Source organism: Gymnoscopelus braueri (genome assembly GCF_963280865.1).
Source record: "Gymnoscopelus braueri genome assembly, chromosome: 7".
NCBI classification, from domain to species: Eukaryota; Metazoa; Chordata; class Actinopteri; order Myctophiformes; family Myctophidae; genus Gymnoscopelus; species Gymnoscopelus braueri.
In genome coordinates, this window is record NC_137608.1 from 57154372 (window position 1) to 57172255 (window position 17884).

Sequence of the window (17884 nt, forward strand, 5' to 3'; positions counted from 1 at the left end):
AATATAGATCTATTTAACACTGTTACTGAACAAACACTCTATAGTAATGATTACTATCACAATATAGATCTATTTAACACTGTTACTGAACAAACACTCTAGTAATGATAACTATCACAATATAGAGCTATTTAACACTGTTACTGAACAAACACTCTATAGTAATGATTACTATATAGAGCTATTAAAGAAGGGTATGTTTCTACTGGTTCTACTTATTGACTTTATTGCATAATGCTGTTCAAAAGAAACACATCATTCAGTACGTACTGTATATATAGTCTTTATTTATAAATAACTGCATCCACATGGTTGTACAATGTACAGTACAGCTGAAGAACATAATTACATAAATATCAAAGAATCTGAAGAAGCATGTTACATCATTATTATTATTATTATTATTTTACAGAGAAAAAACAAGCAGGAACAGAGAGGTGTCATTCATTAATTTAGGCTCTGGCCTCGGGATTGGACAGGACAGCTGTCAGTCAAACACTGGGTCTGTTCATACATGGAATGAAACTCCGCCTTCATCAGTTAAATCAGTGGTTCTCAAAGTGGGGTCCGGGGACCCCCAGGGGTCCTTGAGGGGGTTTCATTATTTCTTTAAAAACACAGTAAACTCATTGAAAGACTCTAGTTGTCCTTTAAGATGCTTTAGTTCCATTCAATGTAAATGCTGCAACGATCCTGTAGAAATAATTCATGGAATGTTTGGTTTAATGTTTGTTTGTTTGTTTGTTTGTTAGTCATCGCTATGGTAACAGAGTGTTACATCTTGACTGGTTGACGTGGTGGGCGGGGTTAGTCATCACTATGGTAACAGAGTGTTACATCTTGACTGGTTGACGTGGTGGGCGGGGCTAGTCATCGCTATGGTAACAGAGTGTTACATCTTGACTGGTTGACATGGTGGGCGGGGCTAGTCATCACTATGGTAACAGAGTGTTACATCTTGACTGGTTGACGTGGTGGGCGGGGTTAGTCATCGCTATGGTAACAGAGTGTTACATCTTGACTGGTTGACGTGGTGGGCGGGGTTAGTCATCGCCATGGTAACGCGAGAGAGATAATTGAACCCTGATTGTGATTAAAGTCAGAATAAGATAAATCACATTTTAAACTCTGTAGTCAGAATGCTTTCTGCTGTTTTCATTATATTTAATGATTCATCCTATCAGACGACTGACACAAAATGTACAATATTTACAAATGAGACGAGATAAAGATGTTGTTTTACATGCTCCACTGAGTCATCATGAATAAGGCTTTCTGACATGCATGAAGCTTCTGCCAAAACATGTTAAAAACATGTTAAAACATGTTAAAAACATGTTAAAAACATGGACTTGATGTGAGCGCTTTGAACCGTTCTCCTGATGAGCTTATAGATCTACTGAAGCAACAAGTTGATCACTAAACAGACTGAGCTTATAGATCTACTGAAGCAACAAGTTGATCACTAAACAGACTGAGCTTATAGATCTACTGAAGCAACAAGTTGATCACTAAACAGATTACTGCAGTTATTAAGAACCCTAGAGGAACTATTCTGGGGAAGAACATAGCTTGTAGATCAGCTATTTTTAGGGCAAAAGTATTTGGTGTAGAGGGTAAAAGAGAGAGGACCAAGTACACAGTCAACTCAGGTAAAGTTGACCAAGTTTAGAAGGTTGAAGAGTTTTGGGTTTTCTTTTTAAATAGTCTTGAATATTTGAATACAAATCTTTGAATAGATGTTTTTAAAGCCAACATTTTAAAGTCAAATCGTTGCTTCTGGGGATTCTACAAATGTCTCTAATGTCTGTTTGTTTTAACTTATGTTTCTATATCAGTTGTGCTCCATTTATTTTCATGTCAACATTGTATGTATTTGTCCGTGGACCCCCATCTCAAAATATGTTGTTCCAGGGACCCCCAGAAGCAAAGATTTGAGTTAAAAATGTATTTATATATATATTCAAAGATTTGCACACATCTACAAGCTGGGCGGGGAGGAGTCAGGATACAACAGCAGTGAGGAGGATAAAACGTATTTATAAAGATGAAATGTGTTGTTATTGTGATTATTGTTGGGATGTGAACACAGATCATTAGTGATTATTGGTGGGATGTGAACACAGATCATTAGTGATTATTGGTGGGATGTGAACACAGATCATTAGTGATTATTGTTGGGATGTGAACACAGATCATTAGTGATTATTGGTGGGATGTGAACACAGATCATTAGTGATTATTGGTGGGATGTGAACACAGATCATTAGTGATTATTGGTGGGATGTGAACACAGATCATTAGTGATTATTGGTGGGATGTAAACACAGATCATTAAAGAGGATATAAAGCCTGACAAAGCCTTCATAAGGTCTATGTTTAACCCTTCAGATCAAAGCAGAGTTACAGCCATAAATATCTACTTACTGTGTGAGAAGTCATGCTAATATGAATGTAATGTTTTATAGAGACAGTTAGTTCATAATGTCATCAGGACATCATACAGGATCAATGGGCTTGTATATCTCTCTGTCTAATGGGCTTGTATATCTCTCTGTCTAATGGGCTTGTATCTCTCTGTCTAATGGGCTTGTAGATCTCTCTGTCTAATGGGCTTGTATATCTCTCTGTCTATAGGGCTTGTAGATCTCTCTGTCTAATGGGCTTGTATATCTCTCTGTCTAATGGGCTTGTATATCTCTCTGTCTAATGGGCTTGTAGATCTCTCTGTCTAATGGGCTTGTATATCTCTCTGTCTAATGGGCTTGTATATCTCTCTGTCTAATGGGCTTGTATATCTCTCTGTCTAATGGGCTTGTATATCTCTCTGTCTAATGGGCTTGTATCTCTCTGTCTAATGGGCTTGTAGATCTCTCTGTCTAATGGGCTTGTAGATCTCTCTGTCTAATGGGCTTGTAGATCTCTCTGTCTAATGGGCTTGTATATCTCTCTGTCTAATGGGCTTGTATATCTCTCTGTCTAATGGGCTTGTATATCTCTCTGTCTATAGGGCTTGTATATCTCTCTGTCTATAGGGCTTGTAGATCTCTCTGTCTAATGGGCTTGTATATCTCTGTCTAATGGGCTTGTATATCTCTGTCTAATGGGCTTGTATATCTCTCTGTCTATAGGGCTTGTAGATCTCTCTGTCTATAGGGCTTGTAGATCTCTCTGTCTAATGGGCTTGTAGATCTCTCTCTGTTTCTACTGGTCATTAATCAACCTTTACTTTAACAATAACTTGTTTAAAACAAATACAAAAAGATTGAAGTCAAAGTTTTGACATACAGTGAATGGGGGGCAGTGTGTGTGTGTGTGTGTGTGTGTGTGTGTGTGTGTGTGTGTGTGTGTGTGTGTGTGTGTGTGTGTGTGTGTGTGTGTGTGTGTGTGTGTGTGTGTGTGTGTCCTAACAGCTACAGCTGTCTCTGGGTGTGTGTGTGTCTGTGTTGAGGCGTGCGGCCCCCTGTGGGACCGAGGGTTTATGTTGGACACCGGACTCGGCAGCGTTCAGGTCCAGACTGCCGTCCTGGATGTTCTGATAGATCCTCTTTGCTGCTTCTAGGAACGAGTCCTCAACGTTCTCACCACTGAGAGAGAGACATGGAGACACACACAGAGAGAGAGAGAGAGAGAGAGAGAGAGAGAGAGAGAGAGAGAGAGAGAGAGAGAGAGAGAGAGAGAGAGAGAGAGAGACACATAGAGACACACAGAGAGAGAGAGAGAGATAGAGAGAGAGAGAGAGAGAGAGAGAGAGAGAGAGAGAGAGAGAGAGAGAGAGATTATAAATGTGACCAAATGCAGTAAGAATATGAACTAGTCTAGTCTATACTGTAATTGCATTTCCAACGACCATCTATCCAGGCTATGGGAATATGACCATCTATCCGGGCTATGGGAATATGACCATCTATCCAGGCTATGGGAATATGACCATCTATCCAGGCTATGGGAATATGACCATCTATCCGGGCTATGGGAATATGACCATCTATCCAGGCTATGGGAATATGACCATCTATCCAGGCTATGGGAATATGACCATATATCCAGGCTATGGGAATATGACCATCTATCCAGGCTATGGGAATATGACCATATATCCAGGCTATGGGAATATGACCATCTATACAGGCTATGGGAATATGACCATCTATCCAGGCTATGGGAAAATGACCATCTATCCAGGTTATGGGAATATGACATACAGTGAATAAAAGTTAATAAATTTGAATTGAATGACCATCTATCCAGGCTATGGGAATATGACCATCTATCCAGGCTATGGGAATATGACCATCTATCCGGGCTATGGGAATATGACCATCTATCCAGGCTATGGGAATATGACCATCTATCCGGGCTATGGGAATATGACCATCTATCCAGGCTATGGGAATATGACCATCTATCCGGGCTATGGGAATATGACCATCTATCCGGGCTATGGGAATATGACTGTCTAAGTTTAAAAGCACAGGTTAAGAAGAGTTGGACAGAACAATGAAATAAATATAACTATGGGGTAACGCAAGGATGGGTTTTAGCCTGGATTTAAAACATGTCCTAAGAGTGGGTTCTCTAACAACTAGAGGGAGAGCATTAGGGGACGATGTGTGAATCAGAATCTCTGCCCTTAACTGTTATACGTCCATGGAATGAAAATGTGCACCGTGGTGAAAACATGCAGTTTAATGTCATTGTCTCTTATTGTAGGCTGCTACGTAGATGCCAATATGCAGGGATGCTCCCCCGTGGTCAATGCCCACGTGGTCAATGCCCACGGGGGCATCGACCACGTGGTCAATGACCACGGGGGCATCGATCACGTGGTCAATGCCCATGTGGTCAATGCCCACGTGGTCAATGACCACGGGGGCATCGATCACGTGGTCAATGCCATGTGGTCAATGACTAAGGTAAAAACCTTAGTGCTAAGGTATACTCTTAGTTGCTTGTTTTAGAAGAGAATGCACTTAAACACTTCTGGTGATTAGTAGTTTCGTTCCCTACCTATGTTGAATGCACTTATTGTAAGTGGCTTTGGATAAAAGCGTCTGCTAAATGACTGTAATGTTAACGTATTTTTTCACGTACAAGAAGAATGATTGTGAGGCTTTGGTTTTAGATCTAGGATCATTTCTTTTCATTTGGACAGAAGAAGCAAAGAACTGATGATCCTGTGATGTTACTGCAGGATCTCATGAAGGATTGATTTGATGCCATCAGCTGATTTGAGTCTCAATCTCCTCAGACAAGTAAGACGCGCGAACGCTGGAGGCGAACGCAGATTCGCCTCGATCTCCAGGCTTTTATTGCTTAGTTTTGCTAAAAAATAAAAGCCTGGCCCAGCGGGTCGGTGTACTCGGAGGTGGAAAGACTGCTCGAAAATTGTGTGTGTGTGTGTGTGTGTGTGTGTGTGTGTGTGTGTGTGTGTGTGGCAGGCTGTGTCTGCTGCACTCTGGCGCTGCACTCTGGCGCCCTCTACTAGGTAGTGCATGAACACAGACACACCGGACACACACACACACACTCACAAGCCGAGCAGAGTTTCATAGTAGGCTCAACTTGGGCGGAGGCGCGGCGAATCCTTCCGCGTTCGCAATCACTGGTCTAGTGGTTAGAGTGTCCGCCCTGAGATTTGGAGGTCGGGGTTCGATTCCCCGGCCGGATCAAACCAAAGAGTATAAAAATGGGCACTGAGCATCAAGGGTTGGGTTGGGGGGTAGAGTGACTAGAGTCACTGTACCCCTGTATCATCAGTTTTTACTTTTAGGTGAATGAGAGACAAGAACTTGAAGATTCTGAATCTGTGATTTGACCAAACTCATACAGTATTGTGTGTGTGTGTGTGTGTGTGTGTGTGTGTGTGTGTGTGTGTGTGTGTGTGTGTGTGTGTGTGTGTGTGTGTGTGTGTGTGTGTGTGTGTGTGTGTGTGTGTGTGTGTGTGTGTGTGTACTTACGTTTTGGCACTAGCTTCTAGGAACAATAGACCTAAACAACAAGATTAGAACAGAATCCTCATTAAAATAAAACCATTATATTTGCTGCACCGTTTTCACATCCAAATTTGCCCACTCACACACTCACCAGGGACTCCGTTAGCCGGTATTTACCGGTCATTGACCGGTAAAATGTTTAATTGGCCGGTAATTATAAACACCACCGGCCACCGTGGCCGGTTGGGAAAATGCTGTTATTAGGCTATTTTATCATTTAAGCCTATTATTAATATTATTATGTGGATAAAGTAGTTGGCTACAACCATTAAAATCATAATCATTTATAAAGTTTTTATCATGATCTGACTGTGTGGTTTAATTCCGACAGCCGGCTGCTGCTGCTGCGCTGCAGTTATAGAATAGCCTATTCGTTGTACGATGGTGTCGCGCGTTGAAAATATCGGAGCTACAAGCTCACAGCACGTCTCAACGCGCCGTGTTGTGAGCTTGTATGTCTGCTATTTTTGATACGCCACAACACCGCTAAGAGACACAGCTGTGTCTCCTCCTAATCAGCGCTGAGTAGGGTGGTTCGCTCGGGTGTTGATAAACAGAACCAGGATTTTCCGAGGTGATAGAATCTGAACCAAACCGGACCCAATTCTCGATAAAGGGACCCGAACACGTGTGGGTCGTGGATATTATGCAAGCACAGTGACTGTCTGTCTGCAATGGATACAGTGGTGAGAGTTGGTGAAAGCAACTATAGAGGCAAGTAATCAACCTCGCGCAAGACCACATATATCATGACATATATAATTAACGTTAACACAACAAAACAAAACATACTTTTGCATATCAAGGTTGAATGAGAGTCGATGTAAAGCCCAAAATATATATTAATTTGTTTATACTGTGCGACGGTGTTGCGCAGGGAAAGGCTGTGGCGCTCTGGCGCAGGGTAACCGGAGGACTCGCCCTAAAACACCCTCGCCCCCATTTTTCAGGCGGACCAGCGGTTCTTGTATTCTTGTATTTGTTTTACTGAGGATAAGGGTAGAAATAGGTTTAGGATTAGGTATAGTTTTGCTGAGGTTAAGATTAGGAATAAGGTTAGGGTTAGGCATAGTTTACTGATATGTTTAGGAATACCTAGCCTCGATCTCCAGGCTTTTATTGCTTAGTTTTGCTAAAAAATAAAAGCCTGGCCCAACCATAGCCTGTACTGGGTATGAGGAAGTGTTTCATTTCCCAACCAACCAGAGTGCAGTGGGCGTCGCTCGTAATGTTGTGTTAACGGGGCGGGGGTTGACGGACAGATCGGTGAACCAATGGGATCAGCCGCAATCTCTCGCCGGCTCTATACACCCGCCCCTCTATACACGAAATCAGGAGCGTTGGGGCAGACTAAGGAATACCCTACCAGGCGAATATCGCCGGATTTTCCCCGGGGCTACTGTGTTTTGGGGCGAGCGGGCGTTTTGGTATTCGTCACGCAGCAGTTCACTCATGCCCACTTTATTCATTTCATTTTTGGCAAGCGACGTCTCTGCATGATATAGTAGATCATATAATTTAGTTATCTATAAAAACAGGAACAGATTGCATCTGTGATAAAGTGGAAAGAAGCTCAGCTCTAACGTAACAAGGTGTAATGATCAGTTGGGTGCATGTATGCAGTGCAAACACGCATGTGACGTTAATTATAATATGGCCGATACATTTATTCTTTGACCGGTAAAATATAATCCTGTCGGCCATGGTGGCCGGCCCAAAAAATGCCTAGCGGAAACCCTGACACACACACACACACACACACACACACACACACACACACACACACACACACACACACACACACACACACACACACACACACACACACACACACACACACACACACACACACACACACACACACACACACACACACACACACACACACACACCATTCTCCTCAGCAAACTGTTTGGCCTCTTCATACGTCACGTCCCTCTGAGCCTCCAGGTCAGCTTTGTTACCGATCAGGATGATGACCTGCAGACAGACAGACAGACAGACAGACAGACAGACAGACAGACAGACAGACAGACAGACAGACAGACAGACAGACAGACAGACAGACAGACAGACAGACAGACAGACAGACAGACAGACAGACAGACAGACAGGGGTTCAGTGTCTTGCTCAAGGACACTTTGACACTAACCCTGGGGTTTGACGAGGATCAAACCTGGAACCTTTCAATTCCTCCTGAGCCAATGACGCCCCGGTGTCTTATATGATATCATTGGCCAATGAGGGAAGAGGGGGGTCGGGACAACGTTTAACTAACAAAGACCGTCTGTCAGAAAGAAGACAGACGTCTAATTATTGTAGATCGTCTATTTTCTAAAATGTCTCTTAAATATACGTAGTACCTTCATTAGAAGGATATGGTGCTGTGTAAGGGTCTAGACATATTAGGGTCTGGCTCATATTATGTGACAACTTGGCCAATGTTTGACCAGTTTTTATATTTTAGTTTGGTGATTACCAGGGTTGCATTGCTCATAGGACGGCCTTGCACACTGTGCATGAACCACCATCTGACCAGGAGGAGCACACTCAGGCACACACATAGATTTAAAACCACTTTAAATTCACACCTCAACAAAGTTTACAAAGGCTCCAGACTCACACCAGGGAATGAACATAGGAATAAGCCTATAGACGCATCAAATGTCCATTGTGTGAGCTGTAGTGTGGGTGTTAAGCCTAAAAGCGCGTCACGTCATTCAAATACAATGCAACCACGTTCCAATTCAGCAATGCAACACTGGTGATTACACTGGTAATGGTGTTATTCTTTTCTTCCTATATGTTTCTTTTTGAGGTATTAAAAAGGTCTTAAAGTCCTCAAATTGTCACTTCAGTGTGATCTGACCCCCCCGCCCCCCCTACAGGTTGAGAACCACTGACTCAGTGACCCAACAACCCCAAAGTCATGGTTCAAATCTCACTACTGTTGCTATTTTCATTTGACACTTTGTGACAGAAAGCAGCATGAATGTTGTCACTGCTCAGTAAACTGAATGATAAGCTGCCTGGTGAAATGTCAAATGGATATTTTTGACTTTAATCAGGGTTGTGCCAGAAAGATCACGGAGGGTGTCACCAAAATGAGGGTTCATCCTCCAGGGTTCATCCTCCCCGGAGTGTTTGGGTAGTTTTGGAGCCATGCTGTGTGTGTGTGTGTGTGTGTGTGTGTGTGTGTGTGTGTGTGTGTGTGTGTGTGTGTGTGTGTGCGTGCTCACTGTGTTAGGGTTGGTTAAGTTCCTGGCATCTGTCAACCAGCTGCTGAGATGATTGTAAGTACTCCTCCTACACACGCACACGCACACGCACGTGCACACACACACACACACACACACACACACACACACACACACACACACACACACACATTAAGTAAGGCATTTAGGAGACACTATTTTCCAGAAACCATAATGAATTATAAAGTGCATGTCTGGAATCCACATCATGAACATGTTAACTAACATTATTACACGGCTTGGTTGAATGCTCGATTCTGATTGGTCAGTCATCGGTCATTATTTAAGCAATATTACACGAGAGGGTGTGCTTTACCGTCATTATTGGCACGCCTGTGATGCGGTCAGGAACGAGGCGAAGCCGAGTTCCGCCGCATCACAGAAGTGACAATAATGTAAGGTAAAGCACACCCTCGAGTGTAATATTGCGATTATACAACAGTTACCAACAAAACACATCCAAATGTATTCATATTGTGGGGCAATTCATAATAAAAATGTTTTGCTATTATCCGTTTCCCTGTAAAGAGAAGAGTTTGTTTGACTGAGACAAAATAGTCCCTGTAACAGCGCAGCACTCTGTCATCGTCTCATCAACACAGCTGATTCCAGTAGGCTATATGCTCCGTCGTACGATCGTGTTACGTGGCCAAAATAACTGATCTACAAGCTCACAACGCGTCAAGATGGCGATGCGTTGTGAACTTGTAGATCGGCTATTTTTGCCGTGCGATACCTTCGTACGATAAAGTATAACATACACTGGACTGTTAACGAAATGGGAGTAATTTTACTTTAACACAGGAGGATATTTATAACCTTCTAACCATTGATCAACCGTAAGTCCACCAAATAAGTCAAAATTAACAACATAGTCCATTTTGCATAGCTGTTTGTTCTCCGGTGGCGGCGGTGGGTCAGGCTACTGTCTGCTTGTTTTCCAATCCTCAGTAGTAGCTGTGTGTGTGTGTGTGTGTGTGTGTGTGTGTGTGTGTGTGTGTGTGTGTGTGTGTGTGTGTGTGTGTGTGTGTGTGTGTGTAATTTGAAGTACCTTGGTCATGCAGTACATACATTCATATCGACCTGCACATATCTGTATATATATGTTTATATATATATGTGCATATATATATAAACATATATATATATAAACATATATATATATATGTTTATATATATTCCTGCATATATATAAATATATATATGCAGGAATATGTAAAGTTTAAAAAAGGTTGTGTGTGTGTGTGTGTGTGTGTGTGTGTGTGTGTGTGTGTGTGTGTGTACCTGGTGATGTCATAGACCATGAGCGCCCCCGCTGCTCCTCTGTAGTAACTGCGTGTGACGGCTCTGAACCTCTCCTGACCCGCCGTGTCCCAGATCTGTAGCTTCACCTTCTGACCTCTGACCTCCATGATCCTGGTGCCGAACTCCACCCCGATGGTGTGAGGACAGTCTGCCATGACTACACACACACACACACACACACACACACAAACACAAACACACACACACACACACACACACACACACACACACACACACACACACACACACACACACACACACACACACACAAACACACAGGTTTGGTGTAAACCATTGGGTGAAACTAGAAAAAGTACTCCTCGGAGCACAGGTCTCCTCCAGGTCAGGTAGGTTATTGTGGCCTGTTGTTCCAAAAATGTGTTTAGCTAAATTAGACCTGCTGGTGGCGCTATAACAGGCCAATGTGAAAAGGGTGGCATTTCTTCCTCGGCCTAGTGGGAATGTTTGTGCAAAATTTCACAGAAATCGCACGTTGCGTTCATGATTTGAGGCATTTTGTTCAAACGGACCTATCCAGCAAACTTTGGAAGCCAATGTTGGCCAATTAGGATGGAATATGACATATCGGACACATCCATCTTGATCACATGACTATACAGATACTGTGTACCGATTTGCGTGATTTTTGGACAGAATGTGAAGGAGTAAGAGCAAAACAAATGTTTTCCAAAAGTCAGCCTCCTGGTGGCGCTCTAAAAGGCAAATGTGAAAAATGCATGGCAAAGGTTTTTCCTTTACCTCTAGGGAGAATGCTTGCAAAGTTTCACGCAGATCCGTGCAGTTATAGTTAAAAATGCAAATCGGCCTGTTATAGCGCCACCATGAGGCTGATTTGAACATTTTCAAGTGGCATTTCTTCCTCGGCCTAGTGGGAATGTGCGTGTGCAATTTTATGGAAATGGCAAGCTGCGTTCATGATTTGAGGCAGTTTGTTCAAAACGGACCAATCCTGCAAACTTTGGAAGCCAACCTTAGCCAATGAGGATGGAATATGGGAAATCGGACAGATCCGGGTTGATCACATGACTATAGAGATACTGTGTACTGATTTGCATGACGTTTGGTTAAAAGCTGTAGGAGTAATGGGAAAAAATGGGTTTTGCACAAATCGGCCTCCTGGTGGCGCTATAACAGGCCCATGTAAAAAACGTGGGGCAGAGGTTCTGAATTGGCATCCAGGGAGTGTGTGTGCACAGTTTCGCAGCGACCGGGCCAACGGTGCCGGAGATTAGCTGCTAACGGACGGACAGGACGGACGGACGGACGGACGGACACACGGACGGACGTACGTACGGACAGACAGGGGTTAAAACATACTCTCTCGCCATGCCTTTCGGCCTGGCGGAGACAATAACGCGTTTGTTGTTGTTTCCACAAAGAGAAAGAAAAGAAGAAGTGATGTATGAAGGGCTAGTGGGAGGAGTTACAGTAAAGGCATCTGCTATTATATTTATTTTGTCATTTCCAATATATTAGCGTAGGCTATAGGATTATATCATTTCCCCATAGTATTATTCATATTATTTCCGCAATACTCATTGACAAGAAATGCAGCCCCAAAACACACTCTCCCCAAAACACACTCGCCCCAAAACACACTCGCCCCAAAACACACTCGCCCCAAAACACACTCGCCCCAAAACACACTCGCCCCCAAAACACACTCGCCCCAAAACACACTCGCCCCAAAACACACTCGCCCCAAAACACACTCGCCCCCAAAACACACTCGCCCCAAAACACACTCGCCCCAAAACACACTCGCCCCAAAACACACTCGCCCCCAAAACACACTCGCCCCAAAACACACTCGCCCCCATTTTCTTCGCCGACCGAGCGTGTTTTGGGACGAGCGTTCTTGTATTCTATCCCAGCCACCAGCAACATGTGATTTAATTCACGGCTTGTTTACAAGTCGAATTTGGGGAAATAAAATAATCAGGAGCTCAACAACATAATGAGAGGAAACGAGAGCTATCTGTGCAAAACTGCAAAGTGTGCAGATTTAAGCAAGTATTTTAAAACAGTGAAAGCTACCGAGGAAAAATAAACAGAAAGTGATAGACCCCCACGACTCAAACTAGCGACCACGGGACTGACGGGAGTTTATCATCAAATCCAAAGATTCGTTGTGAATAATTATAAACAAACAACCTCCTGTTGCTTCCAAGTTGGGGGATAGTTTGACCAAAACCAAAAGGTATTGAATAGGAGGACACACAGAATGTTACGGTCATCAGAGATCAGAGGATTTAGCTGCTACCATTCTGATAATGTCAGGAGCAACCAGACAACACTACGACCAGGTAGGGTAACCCTGGTCCAGAGCGTTAGTGAGTTAGAGAGAACTTACTAACGCTCTGGACCAGGGCTAGGTCCAAGTGTTTCTAAATGGACTGCAGTCTGACTCTGCACAGAACCCTATCCATCAGATACAAAGTAGAATAGGTATTTTTTTGCGACCCTAAAGACCATGTATTATGCAAGTACATAATGAAGTTGACCAAAGTGTCTCAGCTGCATTATATTGGTTATTATTGTCTGTCTATCCTCTGAAACAAAGGGCTTTATAGTGAGAACTTACTTTATAAATAAAGCACTTTGAAACTGAAGATGAAGGCCAATGTTGATGATAATTGAAAAAATATATTTAGTTTTCCCCAAAAAACGAAATAAGCCCCCCCCCCCTTGTGTCCCGCTAAACGTGTTGAGCTGTCCCTCAACGGGCCTGTCTGGAGGCGATCACCCTAAATAACTACAGAGCGGACGATGGAGGTCACAATGTTTGTGTTGTAAAGCAGAGAGACTCGTCTCAACACAGAGACAGAGACATGGTTTGTTTACATCCAGGTTGAAAAAGAAAGATCGCTGGATCGTCAAAAAGACACAATAACTAAAGATAAAATCACTGGTAGTGTGTGGATTAATTAATTCATTAATGTAGGGCTTGAATATAGCAGAACTGTTTATTTATGTAACATTAATGCTGTTAGAATAACATGATAATAATAATAATAATAATAATAATAAGAGGAGAACTTACATTTCTTCTCTGTGAACTGATGCAGTAGACATGACTTTCCTACTCCCATGTCACCTAGACACACACACACACACACACACACACACACACACACACACACACACACACACACACACACACACACACACACACACACACACACACACACACACACACACACAGAGAAAGAGAGTTTATAAATAACACTGTCTGCAGTCTGTCTGTCTATCCATCCCACCACCAGACTGTGTGTGTGTGTGTGTGTGTGTGTGTGTGTGTGTGTGTGTGTGTGTGTGTGTGTGTGTGTGTGTGTGTGTGTCTCAGGTAGTATGATATAAACTCACCTATGATGATGTATTTAAAGATGTAGGAGTAGTTATAAGATGCAGAATGATATAAACTCACCTATAATGATGTATTTAAAGATGTAGGAGTAGTTATAAGGTGATAAACTCACCTATAATGATGTATTTAAAGATGTAGGAGTAGTTATAAGGTGCAGAGGTCATCTTGGTCCTGATGAGGTCAACACAACAAAGTCATAAAATGTTAAAGTTTTGTAAACAAAGTGTCTGATCCCTGAACCGCTCTGAAACAGCGCCTACCGGTGGCTGCCAACTGTAACTGACCCCTGTAAAAATGTAGAACGTCTAAGCTTATCATCAGAAACGACCCTTCTGGGGGTCCCTGGAACTAAATGTTTTGAGATGGGGGTCCATGGCCAAATGCATATCATTTTGGGGGTCCTTGACATAAAACATTTGGAGCACCACTGATATAGCAACATAAGTTTTTTCAGAAAACTGTTAGGATTTAGAAAACATTTTTAGATAGGCCACGGACCCCCATCTCAAAATGTGTTGTTCCAGGGACCCCCATCTCAAAATGTGTTGTTCCAGGGACCCCCCAGAAGCAAAGACTTGAGTTACAAATGTTCGCTTTAAAAAATATTTTTTTTCCTTCTAAAAATAGCAGATCTACAAGCTCATAGTGCGACACTCGTCTATGAATTGTAATGTTTTTGAAACATTTTAACACATCTTGTATTTAGGGGGTCCCCAGACCCCAGCACAAAGTGTTTTCAGATGAGGGGTCCGCGGCCAAATACATATTAATGTGGGGGTCCTTGACGAGAACAGATCTGCTATTTGAAAAGCCAAAGAAATGTAAAATGACAGAGAATTACAATTAGAATACATATATATGCGAGGTTAGCCGGGGACACTCTCATTCTATTGGCTGTTAGAAACATCCTGCTGGTCAAACTCTCTCATTCTATTGGCTGATTACACCAGTGATGTAAAGTAACTAAGTACATGTACTCAAGTACTGTGTACATGAGTACAGTTTTGAGGTATTTGTACTTTACTTGAGTATTTCCAATTTTCTGTATTTTTACTTCTCCAATTATTTGAAAACTTTAGTTACTAGTTACTTTCTAGATTTGGATTACTATTAAAAAACATACATTAACCACTTCAGCTCTACATACATTTTGGCCATTTGAAAATAGCAGATCTACAAGCTCAGCTTGTCTGTTGTTTTCAAAAAAAAGAAATGACATTTTATACATTTGAAAAGTTGTGAAATGGGACATTCTGTATGATGAGTAATTTTACTTTTGTACTTTAAGTATATTTTGATACCAATACTTTGGTACTTTCACTCAAGTACATTTTGAATCCCGGACTTTTACCTGTAACAGAGTTACTTCTACATTGCAGTATTGATACTTTTACTTAAGTACAGAATGTGAGAGTACTTTTTTCCACCACTGTTATTGACTGTAGAAACTTTATCTTCATCATATTGTTGTCAGTGTTTATCTTCATCATATTGTTGTCAGTGTTTATCTTCATCATATTGTTGTCAGTGTTTGTGTGAATCAGCTGAACATCATAAAACACAGTCTGTGACTCAGACTGACATCATAAATCTGTGTGACTCAGTCTGACATCATTAATCTGTGTGACTCAGTCTGACATCATAAATCTGTGTGACTCAGACTGACATCATAAATCTGTGTGACTCAGTCTGACATCATAAATCTGTGTGACTCAGACTGACATCATAAATCTGTGTGACTCAGACTGACATCATAAATCTGTGTGACTCAGACTGACATCATAAATCTGTGTGACTCAGACTGACATCATAAATCTGTGTGACTCAGTCTGACATCATAAATCTGTGTGACTCAGACTGACATCATAAATCTGTGTGACTCAGAGTCTGACATCATAAATCTGTGTGACTCAGTCTGACATCATAAATCTGTGTGACTCAGACTGACATCATAAATCTGTGTGACTCAGAGTCTGACATCATAAATCTGTGTGACTCAGTCTGACATCATAAATCTGTGTGACTCAGTCTGACATCATAAATCTGTGTGACTCAGTCTGACATCATAAATCTGTGTGACTCAGACTGACATCATAAATCTGTGTGACTCAGTCTGACATCATAAATCTGTGTGACTCAGTCTGACATCATAAATCTGTGTGACTCAGACTGACTGGCTTCTTATTGCTCTGACAGGCAGCACGGGGTTACGTGCAAACCGGCGACCCGTCGAATTCTGTCGCTGCAGCCAGTGTTGCCAGATTTTGCCAGAGAAACGAGTAACCAGGTGGATGGCTATGACAACAAGCCCAACAGAAGCGACTATTATAGGATACGTGAGCCCTTTAAACCTCATGTACATTGGCCATTTGAAAATAGCAGATCTACAAGCTCACAGTGAGCTTGTAGATCTGCTATTTTCAATACAAATCTTGAAAAAAAGAAAAATACATATACATTCAGGGGTCCTCGACAAGAACATATTTTAGAATCACTGATATAAACAACACTTAGGAAACAAGACCAAATAAAGAACTACACTAAAGAAACAATCCACCAAAAAAAAAACACACAAATAAACAATGTTTACAAGAGACTTTACAGGAAAAACAAGCCCAAAGTCGCTTATAATAAGCAGACCTGGCAACGCTGCTTCTGAAGTCCACAGGAATCGTTAGGTCACTGATGTGTGTGTAACAGCAGCTGACGCCTTGCTAACAGGCTAATGGTAGCATGCTAGTCACAAACACACACTAACTACACACTAACAACACACTGACAACACACTAAACCACACGCTGACAACACAACAGACACACGGGTGTGTACTTTACCTTCAGGTCGGTGTGTAGTTCTCTATGAAGTGTTTATGTGTGTTAGCCTGTTAGCCTGTTAGCTGCTGCTCAGCCTCACTGAACCTAACTCCACTTCCGCACCGCTTCCTCGATGACGTCAGTGGGAAGGGACCGCCCCTAGCAACAGCTACCTGCGTCAGAGCGCCACTTAGTGGCCAGAATGAGGAGGTTCATGCTCACCTGAACCACTTCAGTTCAGTTTAGTTTAGTTTAGTTTATTTGGAAATAAATAATCTACCTACAATGAAAGGTTTACGAGGATATAAACACACATATAAAATCCAGGGTGCCCACCCGTCCCGCGTCTCACAGGACGGTCCCTAAAGTGGACCGTCTGTCCCCCGTCCCGCACAGACGGAACAATGTCCTGAAAATCAAAGATATGAAAATACAACTTTTTTTTATTTTTGATGAAAATAGCAGATCTGCTAGTTTTTTTTATACATTTGAAAACTTGTGAAATGGGACATTGTGCATAATGAGTTCTTTCTATACTTTTGTACTTTAAGTATATTTTGATACCAATACTTTCATACTTTTACTCCATTAAATTTTGAATTCTGGACTTTTACTTGTAACAGAGTATTTCTATATTGCAGTATTGATACTTTTACTTAAGTAAGAAATGTGAGTACTTTTTCCACCAACGCTCATAATGTGTGGATCTGCTGGAAGTGATTATTGAGGCTGTCTGACACACATTTGTCCAGCAGAGGGCGCAGCAAACATACCTTTAGGTTGCCTTGAATCAAATCAAATGACTTTTAAAAAACTTTATTTATAATTAAACAACAGAGACAAAGTGCTGTACAGGGTAAAACAAACAATCAAAGCAAAGGCACATACATGTACACATACACATACATGTACACATACACATACATGTACACATACACATACATGTAGTCCTACACACGTGTCTACATCAGCACAAAACATATACATGCACAAACTAAAGCAAATAGAGTGTTTGTTCAGTAACAGCTCTTTAATTAGAGGCAGATTATGAGACACACACACACACACACACACACACACACACACACACACACACACACACACACACACACACACACACACACA

General features: G+C 42.0%; 1 protein-coding gene and 1 long non-coding RNA gene across 3 annotated transcripts in view; both read right to left on the reverse strand.

The window, feature by feature from the left end:
• Nucleotides 1-267: 267 nt before the first annotated feature.
• On the reverse strand, nucleotides 268-16890 carry LOC308088816 (ras-related protein Rab-14-like). 2 transcript variants are annotated; one of them, XM_080433399.1, is made up of 8 exons: nucleotides 16781-16890; nucleotides 14059-14117; nucleotides 13623-13676; nucleotides 10538-10715; nucleotides 9236-9302; nucleotides 7889-7976; nucleotides 5961-5991; nucleotides 268-3587 (listed from the first exon to the last, which is right to left on the reverse strand). In XM_080433399.1, exons 2-8 carry the CDS (start codon nucleotides 14108-14110, stop codon nucleotides 3407-3409), a joined length of 651 nt encoding a protein of 216 aa, XP_080289525.1. In that variant the 5' UTR covers nucleotides 14111-14117; nucleotides 16781-16890; the 3' UTR covers nucleotides 268-3406. The 2 variants fall into 2 exon arrangements, with proteins under 2 accessions (XP_080289525.1, XP_080289526.1); XM_080433400.1 differs by lacking the exon at nucleotides 16781-16890 and having other exon boundaries at nucleotides 14007-14063.
• Nucleotides 16891-17559: 669 nt separating this feature from the next.
• LOC308088325 overlaps nucleotides 17560-17884 on the reverse strand; it is an 805-nt gene continuing 480 nt past the window's right edge. The window contains exon 2 of the long non-coding RNA XR_013933430.1: nucleotides 17560-17884. This exon is cut by the window's right edge and continues 238 nt beyond it. This is a non-coding gene — a long non-coding RNA (uncharacterized lncRNA).

What these genes read in the sequence shown, in the direction of transcription:
- LOC308088816 (XM_080433399.1), bottom strand. Translation starts at nt 14,110, where the DNA reads ATGACCTCTGCACCTTATAACTACTCCTACATCTTTAAATACATCATT. An exon ending in CTTTAAATACATCATTATAG is followed by an intron (nt 13,677 to 14,058) that starts GTGAGTTTATCA and finishes GTGTGTGTCTAG; the next exon opens with GTGACATGGGAGTAGGAAAG. An exon ending in ATGGTCTATGACATCACCAG is followed by an intron (nt 9,303 to 10,537) that starts GTACACACACAC and finishes GTGCGTGTGTAG; the next exon opens with GAGGAGTACTTACAATCATC.